This window comes from Vidua chalybeata, chromosome 6 (assembly GCF_026979565.1).
Source record: "Vidua chalybeata isolate OUT-0048 chromosome 6, bVidCha1 merged haplotype, whole genome shotgun sequence".
Classification (NCBI taxonomy): domain Eukaryota; kingdom Metazoa; phylum Chordata; class Aves; order Passeriformes; family Viduidae; genus Vidua; species Vidua chalybeata.
The window spans coordinates 45,287,474-45,303,425 of NC_071535.1; the positions used below are offsets into that span (position 1 = coordinate 45,287,474).

The 15,952-nt window shown below is 50.7% G+C and overlaps 1 protein-coding gene across 7 annotated transcripts in view; it reads left to right on the top strand.

Annotated features, from left to right (window-relative positions):
* Positions 1-9,836, top strand: part of LOC128789464 (ras association domain-containing protein 8-like) — a 34,649-nt gene extending 24,813 nt beyond the window's left edge. For 5 of the 7 annotated variants that reach the window (XM_053945471.1, XM_053945478.1, XM_053945476.1 and 2 more), the window contains 4 exons: positions 4,986-5,138; positions 5,298-6,202; positions 7,179-7,347; positions 7,995-8,790. In XM_053945471.1, the coding sequence (XP_053801446.1) occupies positions 4,986-5,138; positions 5,298-6,202; positions 7,179-7,347; positions 7,995-8,413 (1,646 nt within the window). In that variant the 3' untranslated portion in view covers positions 8,414-8,790. Of the gene's footprint in view, positions 1-3,178; positions 3,252-4,985; positions 5,139-5,297; positions 6,203-7,178; positions 7,348-7,994; positions 8,791-8,818 lie in introns of those variants that run through there. The other 2 variants (XM_053945473.1, XM_053945477.1) reach the window with 2 other exon arrangements.
* Positions 9,837-15,952: the final 6,116 nt, after the last annotated feature.

Here is a 15,952-nt window from a genome sequence, read left to right on the forward strand (position 1 = left end):
TTAACGCCTGTCAACTCTTTGTGCCAGGAGGAAGTAACCCATGTGCTGCTCCAGTTTGGAGCTCTGTGTGAGTGTCCCAGCTGCACACTGATGGCCCCCATGCTAAAGGACAGGACACTGCTGTCTTTGGTAGGTGACCCTCTTGGCTGCCTTGTACCAGGCCAGAGGATGTGTTCCTTCAGGATCCTGGAGCTGGCATTCCTCAGGACAAGCTGGAATAGTGGAAAGGTCATGCAGCAAGTGGCTGGGGCTTTGCCTGGTGCTCCCAGCTGTGGTGGCAGTGACCATGAGTGGTTGCCAGACTCTGCTGCATGGACAGCTTGTTCAGAGATGTGGATGGACATCTCTGCCCAGCAAGGGAGCTGGCAGCCTGGGATGTGCCACGACATCAAACCTTGCCATAGCTGATACACGCTTAGCGTTGGACTGGCCAGCAATCAACCCTGACCACGGCATTGCCTTCTGTCCTGGGATGGACATGGCATGGAAAGCCCAGCAGAACTGCTCAGTTCCTGTAACAGCTCAGCCAAGGGCAGGTGATGTCACTCCAAAAGAGGGTCCCAAGGCAGGAAGACGCAATTTGTGGTCTGGAGGGAAACCTGGACCATGTCCCATCCCCTCCAACCTGCTGCAGGTGTTGTCAGGAGGCTTCAGTTATTTATGGATCTTCTTGGTGTTGGTCACCAGAGTAATAGGAAGGCTTCTGCCCCACCAGAGCTTTCAGTAGGTGGGCAAATACCATCTCTCCCCTTTGGTGCAGGAGCTGGCCCCAGTGCTTAGAGCAGGGAGAGACTTGAGGAAGTATTAAATAGCTTCTGGATGTAAGATCACTACAGCAGTTGATCCAGGGCAGTGAGTCACAACCAGCCTGCCAGCGCCCCAGCACAGATGCTGGCAGCACAGGGCCACCCCTTTCCCTTCCCACTTGCTGCTTACTCATGTATTGGGTTGGGTTTTTTTTATTGGTGTGTCTGCACATGGCTGGGATAAGCATCCCCCAGCATTGGTTGGGAGAGGAGCCAGAGGGTCAGGTTCAAAGTAGAAATAAAACAACTGAGAGTACCCCAGCATTTTCCTGGACTGCATCCAAAGGGATGCAAAGCTGCTGGTCCCTATGGACATCTTGGTGCTTCATGGATTGCAGGCTCATCACAGCCTGCTCTCAAGAACTAATGCAGTTTCTTAACTATGAGTCTTTATGACCCTACCCTCAGCCCAAACCCTGACACAAAAGGCTGGTCTTCTGGATTCCTTTCACTTTTAAGTACGCTTTCTTGGAAGCCTTCCCTGTGGCACTCCTCTCCTGCCACCCGGCCCTGTACCCAGCTCCCTTCCAGGGGGTGGACATAGTGAGGGAGGTGAGTAAACCTGCAAAAATGGGTGAAGCCTTAGTGCTGGCAGGTTGCCCATCAAAATCTTTATGCTGGTCCCAGATGGTCCTTTTTAGGAGCTGTGGTAGAGATGTTTGGGGTGCTTTGGTATTTGGGTTGCTAGGCCTTGCTGTTGGATGTAAAATGGGTGATTTTTTTCTGAAATGGATTTTAATTTTTTTTTAATTATTATTATTGTGTGTGTCAAAACATAGTAGACTCTTGCAAAGTCCTTGCAGTCCTTGGCTAGAAGGTGCTGTCTCAGCTTCTGAGAGACTCTGTAGGGGACATGGCAGGTGGCCTCACAAATCAGGAGTGAGCCTCACTTCTGTGAGGAGGGTGACTGGCCAATTTTCTATTATTTCAAGTCTGGGGAGGTCACCAAACCCTTGTGAGTCCCAGTAGGCATCAGAAGGGCAGTTTGCAGGAGCAAGATATGAATCCTCCTGCATGTGCAGAAATACTCCTTAATCTCCACTCCCTTTAGCCCTCAGAGAGGCTGGGAGACAGCAGTGCCAGGAATCAAAATAAGGCTGAAGGATTTAAGATTTTTAATTTAAAAAAAAAAATTTTTTTTTTTAGTGTCAGCATTTGAAAGTCTTATTTTCAGTCAGGAAATCTGTTGAAGTCATGGTATGAATCATCCCTCACCTCAATTTTAGGACCCATCACATGGGGAAAGGGAACAGAAAATTAGTAGTTTTGTTAACCTGCTTCCAATAAAAATTATTTAGAAATCCATAGTGGGGAGGGTTAAGAATAAAATGAGCGGCCTTTGGGAGCAGCAATCATGTATCCTGGCACCCATAGTCACCTGCTGGCTTCCCTGGTGCTGTTTTGGGGCAGGGGCAGGGCCTGGCAGCTGCCTGCACTTCTGGTTCATGATCAAAGCAGCCTCCTGGGGCAAATACAAACAGAGGCAGCTGGAAACCTGCCTTCTGCTGAGAAGCTGCTCTTTCCCAGGAAAAGCAATTCTTGCCCAAAAAAAAGCCCATTATTTCTCCTACCTGGTGGTGTAATGAAGGCACCCACTATTAATGCAGGGGGTCAGCAGAGAACTCCATTAAGAGAGGGGTCTATTTGCAAGTGGGGCAATGAGACTCACCCCCAGCTGTGGTTTTGAGTGATGGTAAAGAACTGAGTGGGTTACAGCAAAGGCGATGCTTGGGGCAAGGTGAATGTTTTAAGGTTGATTGCCTGATGGGGTTTTAGGGTGTGTTTTTTTTTTAACTGGAGTGATGCTGTCATGGTAGAGTATTGGGGATGAGATGCTGAGTTCAGCCTGTGATGTCCCTTCCTAGCAGGAACAGAGGGGATCAGGGAGCATTGTAGGTCCCCTCAGATAAGGATGAACCTTCATCCTGTCAGCTCCCTTGTGAAGCCAGGGATCTGGAGGAAGAGGGGCAGTGAGGCTGGTTTTGAGTGGGAGCTGATCCTCCCCAGAAGGCAGGGGGAGGACAGGCAGAGAAGGGAGCAGTCCTCTTCGAGGGAACAGATAACATCCTGTATTTGGCAGCAAGCTGGAGACAATTCCCAAAACCCCCAGAGGTTACAGCAAGGACCCCCTGTTCTTGCAAGGATCTAAGGAAGCAATAAAATCCATTGTATTTTGGGTTGCTGGAGAATGGGGTGGGGATTATGCCCTGGCTGCTTTTTGGGGGGTTTCTCTTGCTTGAGGAGCAAAGCTGGCTGCCCCTCTCCCAGCTTTTTGGCAGTGCTGTGCCACATGCTGGGCTGCTGGTAAATGATTGCCTGGAACGCCGGCCAGGGCGGGGCCAGAGGTTGGTGCCTGGTTTGAACCCAGACAGGTGCCCGGGACCCGTGTGTGGGCAGCCATCCTGCTCCCACAGAACTCGGCAGCCCCTGGATTTTGCCAGCAAGGTGAGACTGTTTGGTGTGACTGAACGAGCTGGGTTATTTTTCTTGTTTATTCTTAAGCTCCTGGCCCCCTTACTGGGTCGTGCCACAAGAAACCGGCTTTGAGACTAGCTTGGTCCCTGGTCAGGGAAGGAGAAGGGTACAGGGAGTGCTCTGTGGATTTGTTGCACTCCAGTTTTGGTGTTAGGGTGCTGCTGAGGGGGAGGTTGGGGGGTGGTGAACAACAGTGGTTTCAGGGTGATTTGGGTGGTGCCGCAGTGGCACCTGGACTTTGCTCCGTGCCGGGGGACAGTTGCAGCCTTGAATACACAGGATTGAGAAGTGGTGCCAAAACACAGCTTGAAATTTATATCTTGCAAATTTGAGTGGTTTGGGGCTCACAGGGAGGTGGGCCAAACCCAAGGTGTCCTTCAGCCCCACAGTTTTCCCCGGTCGGTCAGCCAAGGCAAACATGAGCTCAGCGCTGAGGTATTTGTGACGGCTGCTCTGTGCCCATGTTTTGGAGGTGGGCAGGGAGGTGGCACCAGCAGGACCCGGCACCTGCGCAGAATGTCCTCAAGAAGCCATGCCTTCCTTGGTTTCTCCTTGCCTTTCTCACACCATGATTAAAATTCCTCATCACTGGAGACAGGACCCTTCAAGCCCTCCCTTTGATTACTCAAGTAGGCAACAAAAATATGAAGCAGTGGAGTTTAACCTAAGGTCAAGCTTTCTCACAGCCTGGCTGCAAACTTGGGATAGCTGGAGCGAGTTGGGGGGGGGGGGGGGGGTATGACCAGCCAGGTGAAGCTGGGAAAGCAGTTTGTGACCCCCCTGGATAGAGGGCCTGAAAATTTAGTGTATGTTGCTCCATCCAGGGCTTTCAGACAAGACTCATACTGTCAAAACCACTGTTATAGCAGGGAAAATAGATAGATCTTTGCACGGTGTTTGAAAACACTGTAAGCTCAAAAATTTGAGTTCTTTACAGCTTGTGCTTTTTTTTTTTTTTTTTTAATTTATGCCAGTTGCAGTTGTTGAGCTGCTGGAAGAGATAGGAGTTGGGTGTGCCCAGGTTAACAGGTGTTGTTTTATGGTAGTAGTACCCATGGATGGGAATTGAGCTGGGCCCAGTTTTGGTCAGAGCCTGGGCTTTGTCATGGGTGTTTGTGCCTGGCTACCCCTCCCAAACCCTACCTTTGGTCATGCTTTTGTTCAGAAGGAGGCATTATTTTAATTTCTTAATCTCTCTCTGATAAACTGAGATGGATGTAAATATGAAAAGATTAAAATGTGCATTATCTGAATCTTCCCTCTATATCATTGCAAAAGTGGGCAGCCAGCAGTTCATCTGCCTTTTCCAACATTGTTTAGATCATCCCTCAGTGCCACTCTGTCAAATTTTCAGAGAAATTGCAGTGAAAGTGCAGCAAACCCATTAAAAGTCTGTGCTTGCAGCAGAAATAACCTGGGCATCTTTTGAGCACCACACAGACACACAGACCTCATCATTTCCCACTACAGGAAGATTTGGATACACTGTCCAGACATGATGAAAAAAAAAAATATTATTTGCCAATGAATATCAGCGTTTAGTAACATCAGCAAAAGTGCAATCTGTGCACAGGGTGGCAGCAAACAACTTCTTGGTCTAGGATTCACCCCATGGGATGATGATTTAATGACACTGTTTTTAAAGTGTCTTGTATTCCTTGTTACTGGTGTCGGATGGAAACCTGGTTTCTTTTCTCCCCACAGGCAGCCCGTCCTGCAATGACCCAGAGCACCTGAGGCTGGTAGCTGTGGGGATGGAGCTGAAGGTCTGGGTGGATGGGATCCAGAGGGTCGTGTGTGGAGTCTCGGAGCAAACCACCTGCCAAGAAGTGGTCATTGCCCTGGCGCGGGCCATTGGTGAGTTCTTTCTGGGAAGAGGAGTCCTTGGGTGGGTGGACATCTTGCTCTGTGGTGGTGGGGATGCTACCAGCACTGCCTATGGGGCAGCAGCCTCAGCACACCCCTGCTGGCCTCTGCTTTCCCAATCTGATGTGTGTGTTCACCTCCTCCCGGCAGGTCAGACGGGCCGCTATGTGCTGGTGCAGAAGCTGCGGGAGAAGGAGCGGCAGCTGCTGCCGCTGGAGTGTCCCTTGGAGTCTCTGGCCAAGTGTGGGCAGTATGCCAACGATGTGCAGTTCATCCTGCGGCGGACAGGCCCCAGCATGGCCGAGCGGCCCTCCTCAGAGGGTGCTCCCCAAGCTCCCGAGAGGACATTCATCCGGGCCAGCTTGCCCATCAAGCCCAGGCTCACCAGCATAGATGGACCCCGTTCCAGGGAGCCAAAAAAATCCATGACCTTCAGCCTGGGTCCTACAGGCTCCAGTGACCTGTTCACCATGGGCCGATGGAGGCACCAAACACGAGATGGGCTAGACTTGGAGGGTGGTGGTGTTGTCCAGCCCTCCAAGGAGGAGCTCTTTAGGAGAGTGCTGCAGCAGCAGGAGCAGCTGCATTCCTTGGAGGCCCATGGGGACACCCTAGAAATGGACCTACGGCTCTGGGAGCGCAGCCAGCTTGCTGGCCAGGAGAATGAAATCCTCTATCTGGAGCAAGTGGTGCGGAGGAATGAGATGGAGCTGGGTGAGGAGGAGTTTTGGCAGAGTGAGCTCCAGCTGGAAAAGGAGTATGAGCGGGAGCGACAGGAACGGGTTAGGAGCCTGCGGGCCAGCCTGGAGGAGTACACCCAGAGGATCTATGAGCTAAGTGTCCAGACTGAAGCCCTGCAGGAGGAGATCCAATGGGAGATGGCCGAGAGGGCCAAGAGAGGGAAGGAGATCTCTATGCCCAGCCCCATAGAGCTGGAGGACATGGCCACCAAAATGAAAAGGGACCTGGAGGCCAAGGTCAAGCAAGGCACCCAGCTGGAGAGCAACCTGGCCAGTGTGGAGAAGGCCCTGGAGGAAGCTGAAAAGAACCTGCAGGTAGATAGGATTGGGTTGAGCCACCCCATGGGATGGTAAGACCTTCAGGAGAAGGTGGGACCAGCTTTCCAGACACATTAGATCAGTGGGTTGACTGGGGTTGGTTACTCCACCTGGCCAGTGAACTTGGGACTGGGTGCGCAACTCTCAGCAGCAGTGATCACTAACAAAGGGACACCACCACTTTTGCCCCACTGGCATAGGGTCCCACACCCATTGCGCTCTGTGCAAGCTACATCTGGACTAATGCTCCTTCTGACTGGAGCACCAGGAGCACAGCATCACCTCACTCCAGCACAGACAATGGTGCTGGAGCAAGTGGTCCGCATGTGGGGTTGGTGGCTTTGGCACAAGGGTCGATGTCCTCTTGGATGAAGGAGTCACAAAGGGCATAGGCACAGGTCCCCACGGTGCCTGTGCACAAAGTCTTTTTGCCATGCAGGGCTTGGGCTCATGGTGGGGGGCTGCACAGTGTGGAGATAGCAGCTCTGGGGATGAGCTGTGATGCCCCCCCAGCTCGCCTGTTGCAGCCTACCAGCATCAGGGGTCAAGGGGCTGCGTGACTCCTGCCTCCTACCCACCATGTCCCCTTTGGAGCAAAATGGGAAGGCTTTTATCCAGCTAGGCCTTCCCCAGGCTGCCCATGCTTTCAGCATCTTTCCTTGAGCATCTCATTCACATTTGGCATCTCCCAGCATGGCTGCAGCCACTGTTTGATGGCTGCTCACACCCTCTTGTGGAGATGCAGCAGAGCAGGGCTGTTCCCAAACCAGCGTCTTCCTTGTCCCCATTGCCTCCCTTCCTGCAGGCCCTCAGAGAGGGGCGGCTGAGCCGCAGTACCCCTGAGGTTCCCTCTGCTGGCACCGGCAGGGTGAGCCCCAGCCCGGGAGCAGCCCCAGTGGATGATTGCCATCTGGCTTGGGGCATGGGGGGAACATGCGGCTCACCCTGTCCCCCCTTGGTGTGTGTTTTGCAGGCCCAGACCCAAGAGCTGGAGGAGTTAAATAAGGAGCTGAGGCAGTGTAATTTGCAGCAGTTTATTCAGCAGACGGGGGCCATGGTGACCGTCCTGCAGGCCAGGTCGGAGGAGGACGCCCAGCCGGAGCCGAGCCCGTGCGAGCTGCCAGCCTACTGGAGAAATGGAGGTCAGCACACTGCTGCTGGCTCGGCCACGGGTGCTGCTCCGCGGGACCCCTGCCCACTCCCTGCCTCCTTCTCCGAGGGGTCAGCCCCAAAGCTGACCAGTTCTCCCCTGGGCACTGAGATTAGGCAGGTGGGGGTTTGTGTGCTGACATGGCAGTCGCTGAGCACTCCATGGGGTTTCAGAGATTTGTCACCCCTGGGGCTCCTTCCTCCTCCCCACTGAAGCCTGGGGGCTGCTCGTAAACATGCATGGGAGTCGGATCCTGCATTGCTGCTTTCAGGGCCAAGGTGGCTGCAGGGAGCTTTCCTTCACAGCCTTGCTCATGTCACCACAGCAGCTGCAGCAAAAGGCAGGTGGCCAAAGGCCAGTGTCAGTCCCCAGGGGCTGTGGGCTGGTGGGGACATGCCATGGCCACAAATGACCTTTCTGTGTTTGGCGAGGGAAGGGTGGTGCCCAGGGCCTTGTCTGCATCCTCACAGGCATGAGAGGAGGTGGTGGGAGGTTCTCATGGAAAGGAACCTGGTCATTTCTCCTCTGGAGCACCCGGAGCAGGTGATGTGACTGCCCTGCAGCACTGCAGTGGCTGTGCCCAGAAAGCATGGGAGGCTCGAGCCCTGCCTGAGCTGGATGTTTTTCCCCATCCTGTAGGTTTTTCTCCTACCGCTGGTACAGACTTGCCTCCCCAGGTCAGCACCAAGCAGCTCCTCGGCCATCCCAGGACCCTGCCGGAGCCCCTGGTGTCCAGCCTGAACCCCGAGGGTGCGTATGTCCCAGTGGGGCCCTGGGAGCGTGAGCTGCTCTGCAGAGGATGGGTGGGAAGAGGGGAGAGGCTTTTGCTGCCCAAAATGGGCTGCAGAGAGTTAGCGTGTGCTGGTGGTGGGAGGCCAGAGCTATTTATAGATGCCATTAGGAAGCGCAAAGCTCACACTCCAGCAGACTCTGCTCTGCTGCCAGGGGCTCACACACTGTCAGCCTGGCTCTCTGCCCTGCCAGGAGCTGTGGAGAATGGTTCTCATCCCCTCTCCTGCCACTCTGTATCCCCCAGGGTTAAGACCTTGCTCAGTTAAGGATGAGGAGAACTTGTCTCCTGTCTTTTACAGAAGCTACTTTTGTTCCATCGTAGTGACCAGTTCATCCCAAAACCCTTTCTATCTCCTGTGACTCTCTTGTCACCTTGCGCCTGTTTTTTGGGTGCAGCAAAAGAGAGCTGTTGTAGGGACACCTACCTGCTGTGGTGATGCTGCCTCCACCCTGGCATTCTACTCCCATCCATGCCACCTTTGCTTCAGCAAAACCCTATTGCCATCCTCCACACAGCCCATACATCCACCCCCATCCTTCAGGACACTGCAGCAAACGCATTCCCATCTCCCTGTCCAGGCTTTGTGTTCACATAGATCCTGTTTTCCTTTTTACAAATGCTCACCCACCATGGTGGGATTGCTCAGGTTTTTTTTTCTCTTGTCTTGCAGTTGTATCAACCAGGCAGAGCATCTGGAGGTAGAAGGGCCCAGGCAGTGGAGGATCAATTGCCTTCAAAGTATAACTGTATAAATAAACCTTATTTTATATATATATATATACACATATATATTTTATATTTTTTTTACTGCTTTATATTGTGAATGGATGTGGATGGCCAGACAGAATATTTTTACAGACTGTGAAGTAAATCTAGAGACTGATGTCACAAAGCAACCCTCTTCCCCTGAGGATGAAAGCAAGTCCCTTCTATTTTTTTTAAGCAGTTTCTATATTGAACAGAAGACAGCAGTGCACCCATTCTGCATAGCCTCCTCAAAAGATCCATCGTGCATTTGGAAAAGTCATTGTTCCTTTGACTAGGGAAGCCAAGCTGCAGTGGAGACCCTTGTGGAGGCTCACCTGGATGGAGCAAGTTAACAGATTTTACAGCAACTCGTCACTGCAAGTAGGGTCATGACAAACAGCCTCTTCACTGATGGCAGGGGAAGGCCCAAAAGCAAGTTTAAAACAAATTTCTGGCCCGTCTTTTTTTAATGTATATTATAAGAAACCTGTAGGAGAAACTACTTTCTATGGTGACACAGACCATGCTTCAAGGAAGCACACAGCAGGAGTTGTTTTTCTTAAATTAATTTAATCTTTTTAAAGTAAAAAATTGCAGAATGAGCCCTTCTCCGTGGTGGTGTGAGTGGAGAAAAGGACCAAAATACTCTTGGTGACACTTCCCTGATATTTTTAATTTTTTTTTTTAACTCGATGGCCAGTAGTTACCATTCTGTTCATCTGTTGCGGTGGGTCACCTTGTATTTTAATTGCAAAACCGAAGTGGTTTGGGGAGGGGATGAGTTTGTCTGGGAGATTCCCTGAGCCTGTTTTCACCATGTCGTATGTGAAAAATGTGACTTGGGCACAGCGTTCCCGGTAAAACCCTGCTTCCCCCGTGCAAATGTAAATCCTTTGTGCCGCAGATCCAGTTTCCAATAAATCTTTGGGAAAGGATTTGAGCAAAGTGAGTGTGAGTGTGCTGTTGGGGCCAGGGTGAGCCGTCCCTGCCAGTGCCTGACGGACACGTCAGAGCGGTTTGCACACTCCACAGCTGCTTCTTCCATTTCCCAGCTATCTCTTTCTATTTGCTGAATTAAAGCTGTGCGTATTTTATAACCAACTGACTCTTATGCACACAGTGCTCTTTTCTTCTTTTTTTTCCTTTTTTTTTTTTTAAATCATGAAGTGCTTTACAACCAGGGGATGCAGCTTTTCTCCGGTGAGATGTGGCCATCTCTGGGATGAAACATGGCAACATTTTAATAATGTACAGCAGCAGCTCAGAGCATTTTAGGACAGGAGGCAAAGGGAGTGGCGCTCAGCTGCAGACAGGAGCAGGAAAGAGGAAATTTCCCATTTGCTTCCAAGCCCCTTTGTCTGCACCTGGATAACAGCAGCCAGGAATGTCAGCTCTTGCTGTCTATCACCATCTCCCCTGAGCTTCTGCTGGGCTCTTGTCCCTGTGGACATCTTCCCCTCTCAAAGCTGATTTTCAAGGTGCCACCACAGCCCAGCAGGCAAATCAAGTAATATTAAAGGATTAAAGTTTGCTTTTTTTGGGAGATCCACTGGTACTGCTGTGTCTTAGGTTATGAGTGGAGAGCTGCCAGTGGGGAGATACTGTTTCAAAGTTGCCTTTTTTGAACTGGGGCTTTTGGGGTTTTTTGGGTGGGTTGCTTTTCAAGCTCCTCCTCACACTCCTCCTTAAATCATGTATTTCAAGGAAAATTGGTAAAAATGTGTTCGTTCCATGCAGCTGCATTTGGTTTCTCCCCTGCTTGTTTGCTTTTTGGGCTTCATGTGCTTTTTTTTTTTTTTTTTTTTTTTCTCTTGCTTTTCTTCCTTTTAAAAATTCTGCCTTGCTAAGAAGTGGGTGATGGACATTGTAAACAGCATTTCAGTGCTGCTTGGGGAGGGGTAGGAAAAGGAGGTTTAGAAAACCCACTTGCCTTGGATGTGGCCAAATTTTAGTGTGTCACGGAACATCCTTTGCATATCCCAAAATACTGACCTTTGCAGGTTTAAAACTGGATCTTTCATTTTTTGGATTACATTTGTAGCTTTGCCTTCTGCAAAATAGACAGGAATAAAGAGAAAAGGGTCATCACCTATGGTACTTCCAAATGGGGGCAGAAAATTAATTTGAATGTCTGGGGGATTTTTTTCTCCTCTGTTGCGATTATGTATTATTTATTGGCTTTGTAGGTTCAATCATAATCATAACAGGCCAAACCAGCACCAGTCTTTCCTAGAGGGAGGTGTGGGAGGGTGTGGAAAATAAGGATTTAAAATACATATATCACAGCAGATTTGGCCCTTCAGCTGATGCCCCTTGGCTGGCATGCAGGATTTGGAACTATTGCATGGGTGGGAGACAGAGTAAATCAACTGCGTCCCCCACTGATAACCAGGCATGGGGCTAGCGAGAGGGCTGTGACCAGGGGCTAACTCTTTTCAGCTCGACTGTGTCTCTTTGCAGATTTTCTTCATTTTATGTCCTACCCACCATCACTCAGCTGCTGCCTAGGCCAGCAGTGTTTCAGGAGGTAATAAGTTACTTTGATTAACATCTCTATCGCTGCTGTGGTGCACGTGGGGGAGAGGTGGTAATCAAACTCATGTGTTACCTCGGGAGCTCCCCAGCCGAGGGTGACCTATATTCCTGTGGGCTTGGGGAGCCTGTGCCGGCCAGGAGAACGTGCACATCCCGCCTGTTATTTAACACAGTGAGGCTCAATACCCACTCCCCCGCCTTCCCGCTTTTAGCTGCTCTAAAGTCTGTGTCAATAATACATTTCTGCCATTGAATATTTTATTGATGGTTTGACTTTTTTGCTGCTCGCAATTCCCATTTCAAGGCTGCGTGATTGTTCCTAATTAAAATTTTATGCCCTGGGACAAGCCTTCTTGCTACAGTGGAGATGATGCTGTCCTTTTCTAGGCCACTACAGAGTGGTAGGAAGAAATTACCATTACCCATTGTTGTGAGATTAAAACAAAGCAAATAAATTATTGTTTTTTCCCTTAAAAAACAAACCAAAAGCCCTGCATACGGTGTGTACCGGGGAGGGAACAACTGGCTCGCAGGCAAGGCAGGGATCCAAGCATGCAGGGTCGCTTGAGGATGCTGTGCCTGGCTGGGCAGGGACTCGTGTCCCCATGTCCCTCAGGCAGCTTCTTCCTTCCCTGGAGTGGGTGGGAATGGACTTCAGAGTTTCTCTCTCCTCAGATGCTTCTCTTGGCTAGCTCCAGTGCCACCCAAAAGTCACAAAATGAAAGACATACCTGTTTTTCACTGGTGAGCAGCCCTGCTTTTTTGTTGTGGTTTTTTTTTTTTTTTAAATAAATCTGCAGGTTCTGCCAGCACAAGGCACCATTCAGAAGAGTATTTAAGCCACCTCCAGCCTCCCTGGCACCCTTTTCCTGGCTGCACTACCTGATTTTTTTTAGGATTTTTTTTTTTAATATTGTGTAAGAAAATGGCCCCCAGCTCCTCGCCCTTCTATCCTGGACAGTCAGCTCCTCACCATCCTCATCAGATGGTGGTCTGGGTGCCAGCACTGCCCCAGGCCACTGCAGTTTCTTCAGAGCAACACTGCTGCAGATACTTGAACCATCCCCAAGTTGCAGTTATGTATTTGTACGAGTTCCTGGGTGTTTGGGTTTTTTTTCCCCCCTCAATTTCATCTAGAGTGCTAAAAGCATTTCTGCTGCCTCCCAGCCCCTGGATTTGGCAAGCAGCTTTTAAAGCACACACTTCAGCACCAGTTACATAAGGAAAGGTGTGAATGTCTGGAGGAGAAAATGCCTGTTGGTTTTGCTCCCCAAGTGGTATACAGATGCTCTGCTGCTTGCTCCTGGCTGCACAGCTTCTACCAGCATAGTTCACTGCAGGTGAAGAAGAGCTGCTTGAACCAGTGTGTGTGTCCATGTAGGGAGCATTGTCTGCTCTCCTATGATGATTTTTCTTTCTCCATCTCAGAGTGCAGACTGACTGCATTCTACCTTGCCCTGGAAAAAAAAAAAAACAAACAAACCATAAAGCACTAGAGGAGGCTGGGAAATTTTTTTGTTTATGGATGAGCAAGTTTCTCTCCCAGTGGAACCTCCTGCCAGCAGAAATATTTTTTTTTCAGGATGTATTATATAAGTCTTTGCTTGCATTCAACTAACTGACTTCCTCTTAAACAATTCATGTACTCCTTCTATTCCTCACAGAGCAGCTGTCTCCTTCGGTGAGCTCACCTGACACTGGGACATGTTATGGACAGAACACAACAGGCGCTTCTTAGTGTGGTGCTTGAAGGGTAAAGCCTGTTCCCTTCCCTCCATGAAGAGCTAAAACAAGAACAAAATCTTTGAAGAGCACAAGGAGCCTTCAGCTCAACAGGCCTGAAATTCACCATCTTCCCCTCCTGTAAGGCACTCCCTTGCCTCTCACCAAAACTCTTACAGTTCTGAGCAAAAGCACACAACTACTCTTCTGATCAAGCTAAGTACCATCTTACAAATCTGTTTATTAGCTACTGAAAAACATGAAATCAAGGGGCATCACAGCCCTGGTGTATTTTCTCATCACTAAGGAGCACCCTCCAGCTAGGCCAGGACAGAAGGGCTCAACTGGGCTTTCTGCTTGAGGGACAACCATGTCACACCCTTCTGCTCTCCTTTTCAAGCCACCTTCACTGGCCACAGAGGCAAAATAAGAGATGGGTGGAACCAGGCATGCAGTGCAATCAGACACATCACTGAGAAGGCACAGCTTTCCTCTTCACCTGGTCTGATGCCCTGGATTACAGTAATCAGCACTCAAACACTGGTTTTGCACATTTATTGAAGACTTCAGGTGACAGCACAGCAGGTTAGTTTTGAATCATGCCAGACGAATATTAAAAACAGGAACTGAGCTGGATGTTCCCTCCACTTACTGCAGAAACACACAAAAAAGGCAAAACCAAACAAATTTCACTTCAACCCCTTCCTTTTGCTTACTGGAGCTGAACAGGATGGTTCCATTGGTAGCAGGAAGTTGGAAGCATTCATACCATAGTGCTGCTCATGGGAAGTGGGACAGGTCTTGCCAGGAGATCTGCAGAGCTACTTCTGCCAGCGGCATCTCCCCGGGTTAAGTCATCAGCCAGCACAGTCCCAAATGCAGGGCTGTTTATTCAAAGAGAAACAAAGCACCTTTATTTTCAGACACAGGTTAGTTATATGCATGGTCACCTATAAAATGGGGTGGCAGAGGTCTGTGGCCTTCAGTTTCAGCTCTCAGACACACTTATACACGGATGGATTTTGCACCAGGTTTCCCTCTCTCTGTGTGGCTACACTGTGCTCCTGCCTGCTCAGGACCAGCAGTGGGAAGATGCTGTAGGTGCAGCTAGGGAAGAAAAAAGCAATCTGGGGCTGAAACAGCTGCAAACTTGTCTGCCCCTCAACCCTGTCCCCCATTAAAAAAAAATAAAAAGGCCCATTTGGCTTCTGAACAAACATGAAAGCATCTTGGGTAACTTTGGTTGGTTTTCCCATCTTCCCAGGCTGTTTGAGTGCTACGGAAACACAGAGCACAGAAGGAGCTGAGTTTTCTTGTGAAGAGCAGATGTTCCTCTGGGACCCACAGGCAGAAATGATAAGAGCATGAAGGAGAGATAGGGACAGGCAAAACTTGTCAGAGAGACACTTTACCAACAGAGGACCTTGCTCTGCCTTGTGTGCAATTAACTACTTATTGACCAGAGCTGCCAATTCCTTCAGATCATGCCTTTACAACAGTCCAGGGCTACATGAGAGCAGCCCCAGGAGTAAGGGGAATACTTGAGCCCTTCCAGGGAACCTCAGCAGCTGTGGTGAATCCTAACTGGTAATTAAGAACTTCAGCTGACAATGAAGCTGCTTTTCAGAAAATACATTTTTCAACTACCCAGCTTCTTCGCCGAAAAATCACAAGAGATAACTATGTAGGAAAAGCCATCTGCTTCATCACTTCCTCTGTTTTTAGTGACAGCCATCGTGGGTGGCTGGAAAAGTCCCTGCCTGGCTCGTCTTCCTGTTCCTCAGGGCCATGAAGTCAGAGTCCCCAGCGTGACATCATAGCACATTGGGCAAGGCAGCTCTGGAAATGCCCAGCCACGGCCGGGGCGCCAATAGAGCCCTGGCACAAGATGAAGAAAACAGCGAGCAAAGGTGAGGGGTGGGATGGAAAAAAAAAACAGCAACAAAAAAGGAAAGTGAGGCTCGTTTCTGCTTTTCCTTTAACAGACTAGAGAGTCTCTCTTTAAATGTGACTCATCCAGGGCAATACTAGGCAGAGTTTCTTCTATTAACACACCCTTGGCAATAGCAGTTCAGTTAGTCACTGACCGGGTCTCAAGATGTCACCGGCCGGGATGATGCGTCTCTAACTTGGTACGGAGTCCGCTAGCACTTATTTACTTTGGAGAAGAGCAAGAGGACAGGGGGGCATGCCATACCTCCTGAACAACTTTACCACCAACTATTCGCACCCACATGCCGACACGTTCCCTCCATCTCCGCTCCCGCCGGACACACCGAGCCCCGCTGCAGGAGTGTTGAATCTTTTCGCGCTCCCCTGTGCAAGTGCATCCGATCCTGGGGTACTCCCGGCAGCGCATCGGGGGTCCGCAGAGCCGAGCATGGGGAACCGCCGCAGGCAGGACAGTGGCGACGGATGGGGAGCCGACTCCTTGGCACGCCGGAGCCCCTCACCTGGCTGGCCGAGGGGGCAGGAGGGCGTCGAGGCTTCGAGGCGCGGATCCGGGGAAGCGAGGCGGCCGCACAGTGATGTCCGAGGAGCAGGTTAGCCGCTGTCACACGCACAGTGGAGTCGCCGAGAGCACAATGTGCGTTAGTCAGTGGCTCACCTGCTCCTGGAGGGTGACGGGGGGGCGGCGGGGCCCCTCTGCAGCAAAGGCGACACCGGGCAGCGCGAAGGAGGGGGGAGCCGCGCCGTGCCCGGGCTCCGCGGCGCGTGGAGCTGCAGCTCCGTTCTCCCACCCCCAGGACAGGCTGGCCCGTGCGGCCCCGGGGCCAGCGGCGCCCCGCAGCTCCGGAAC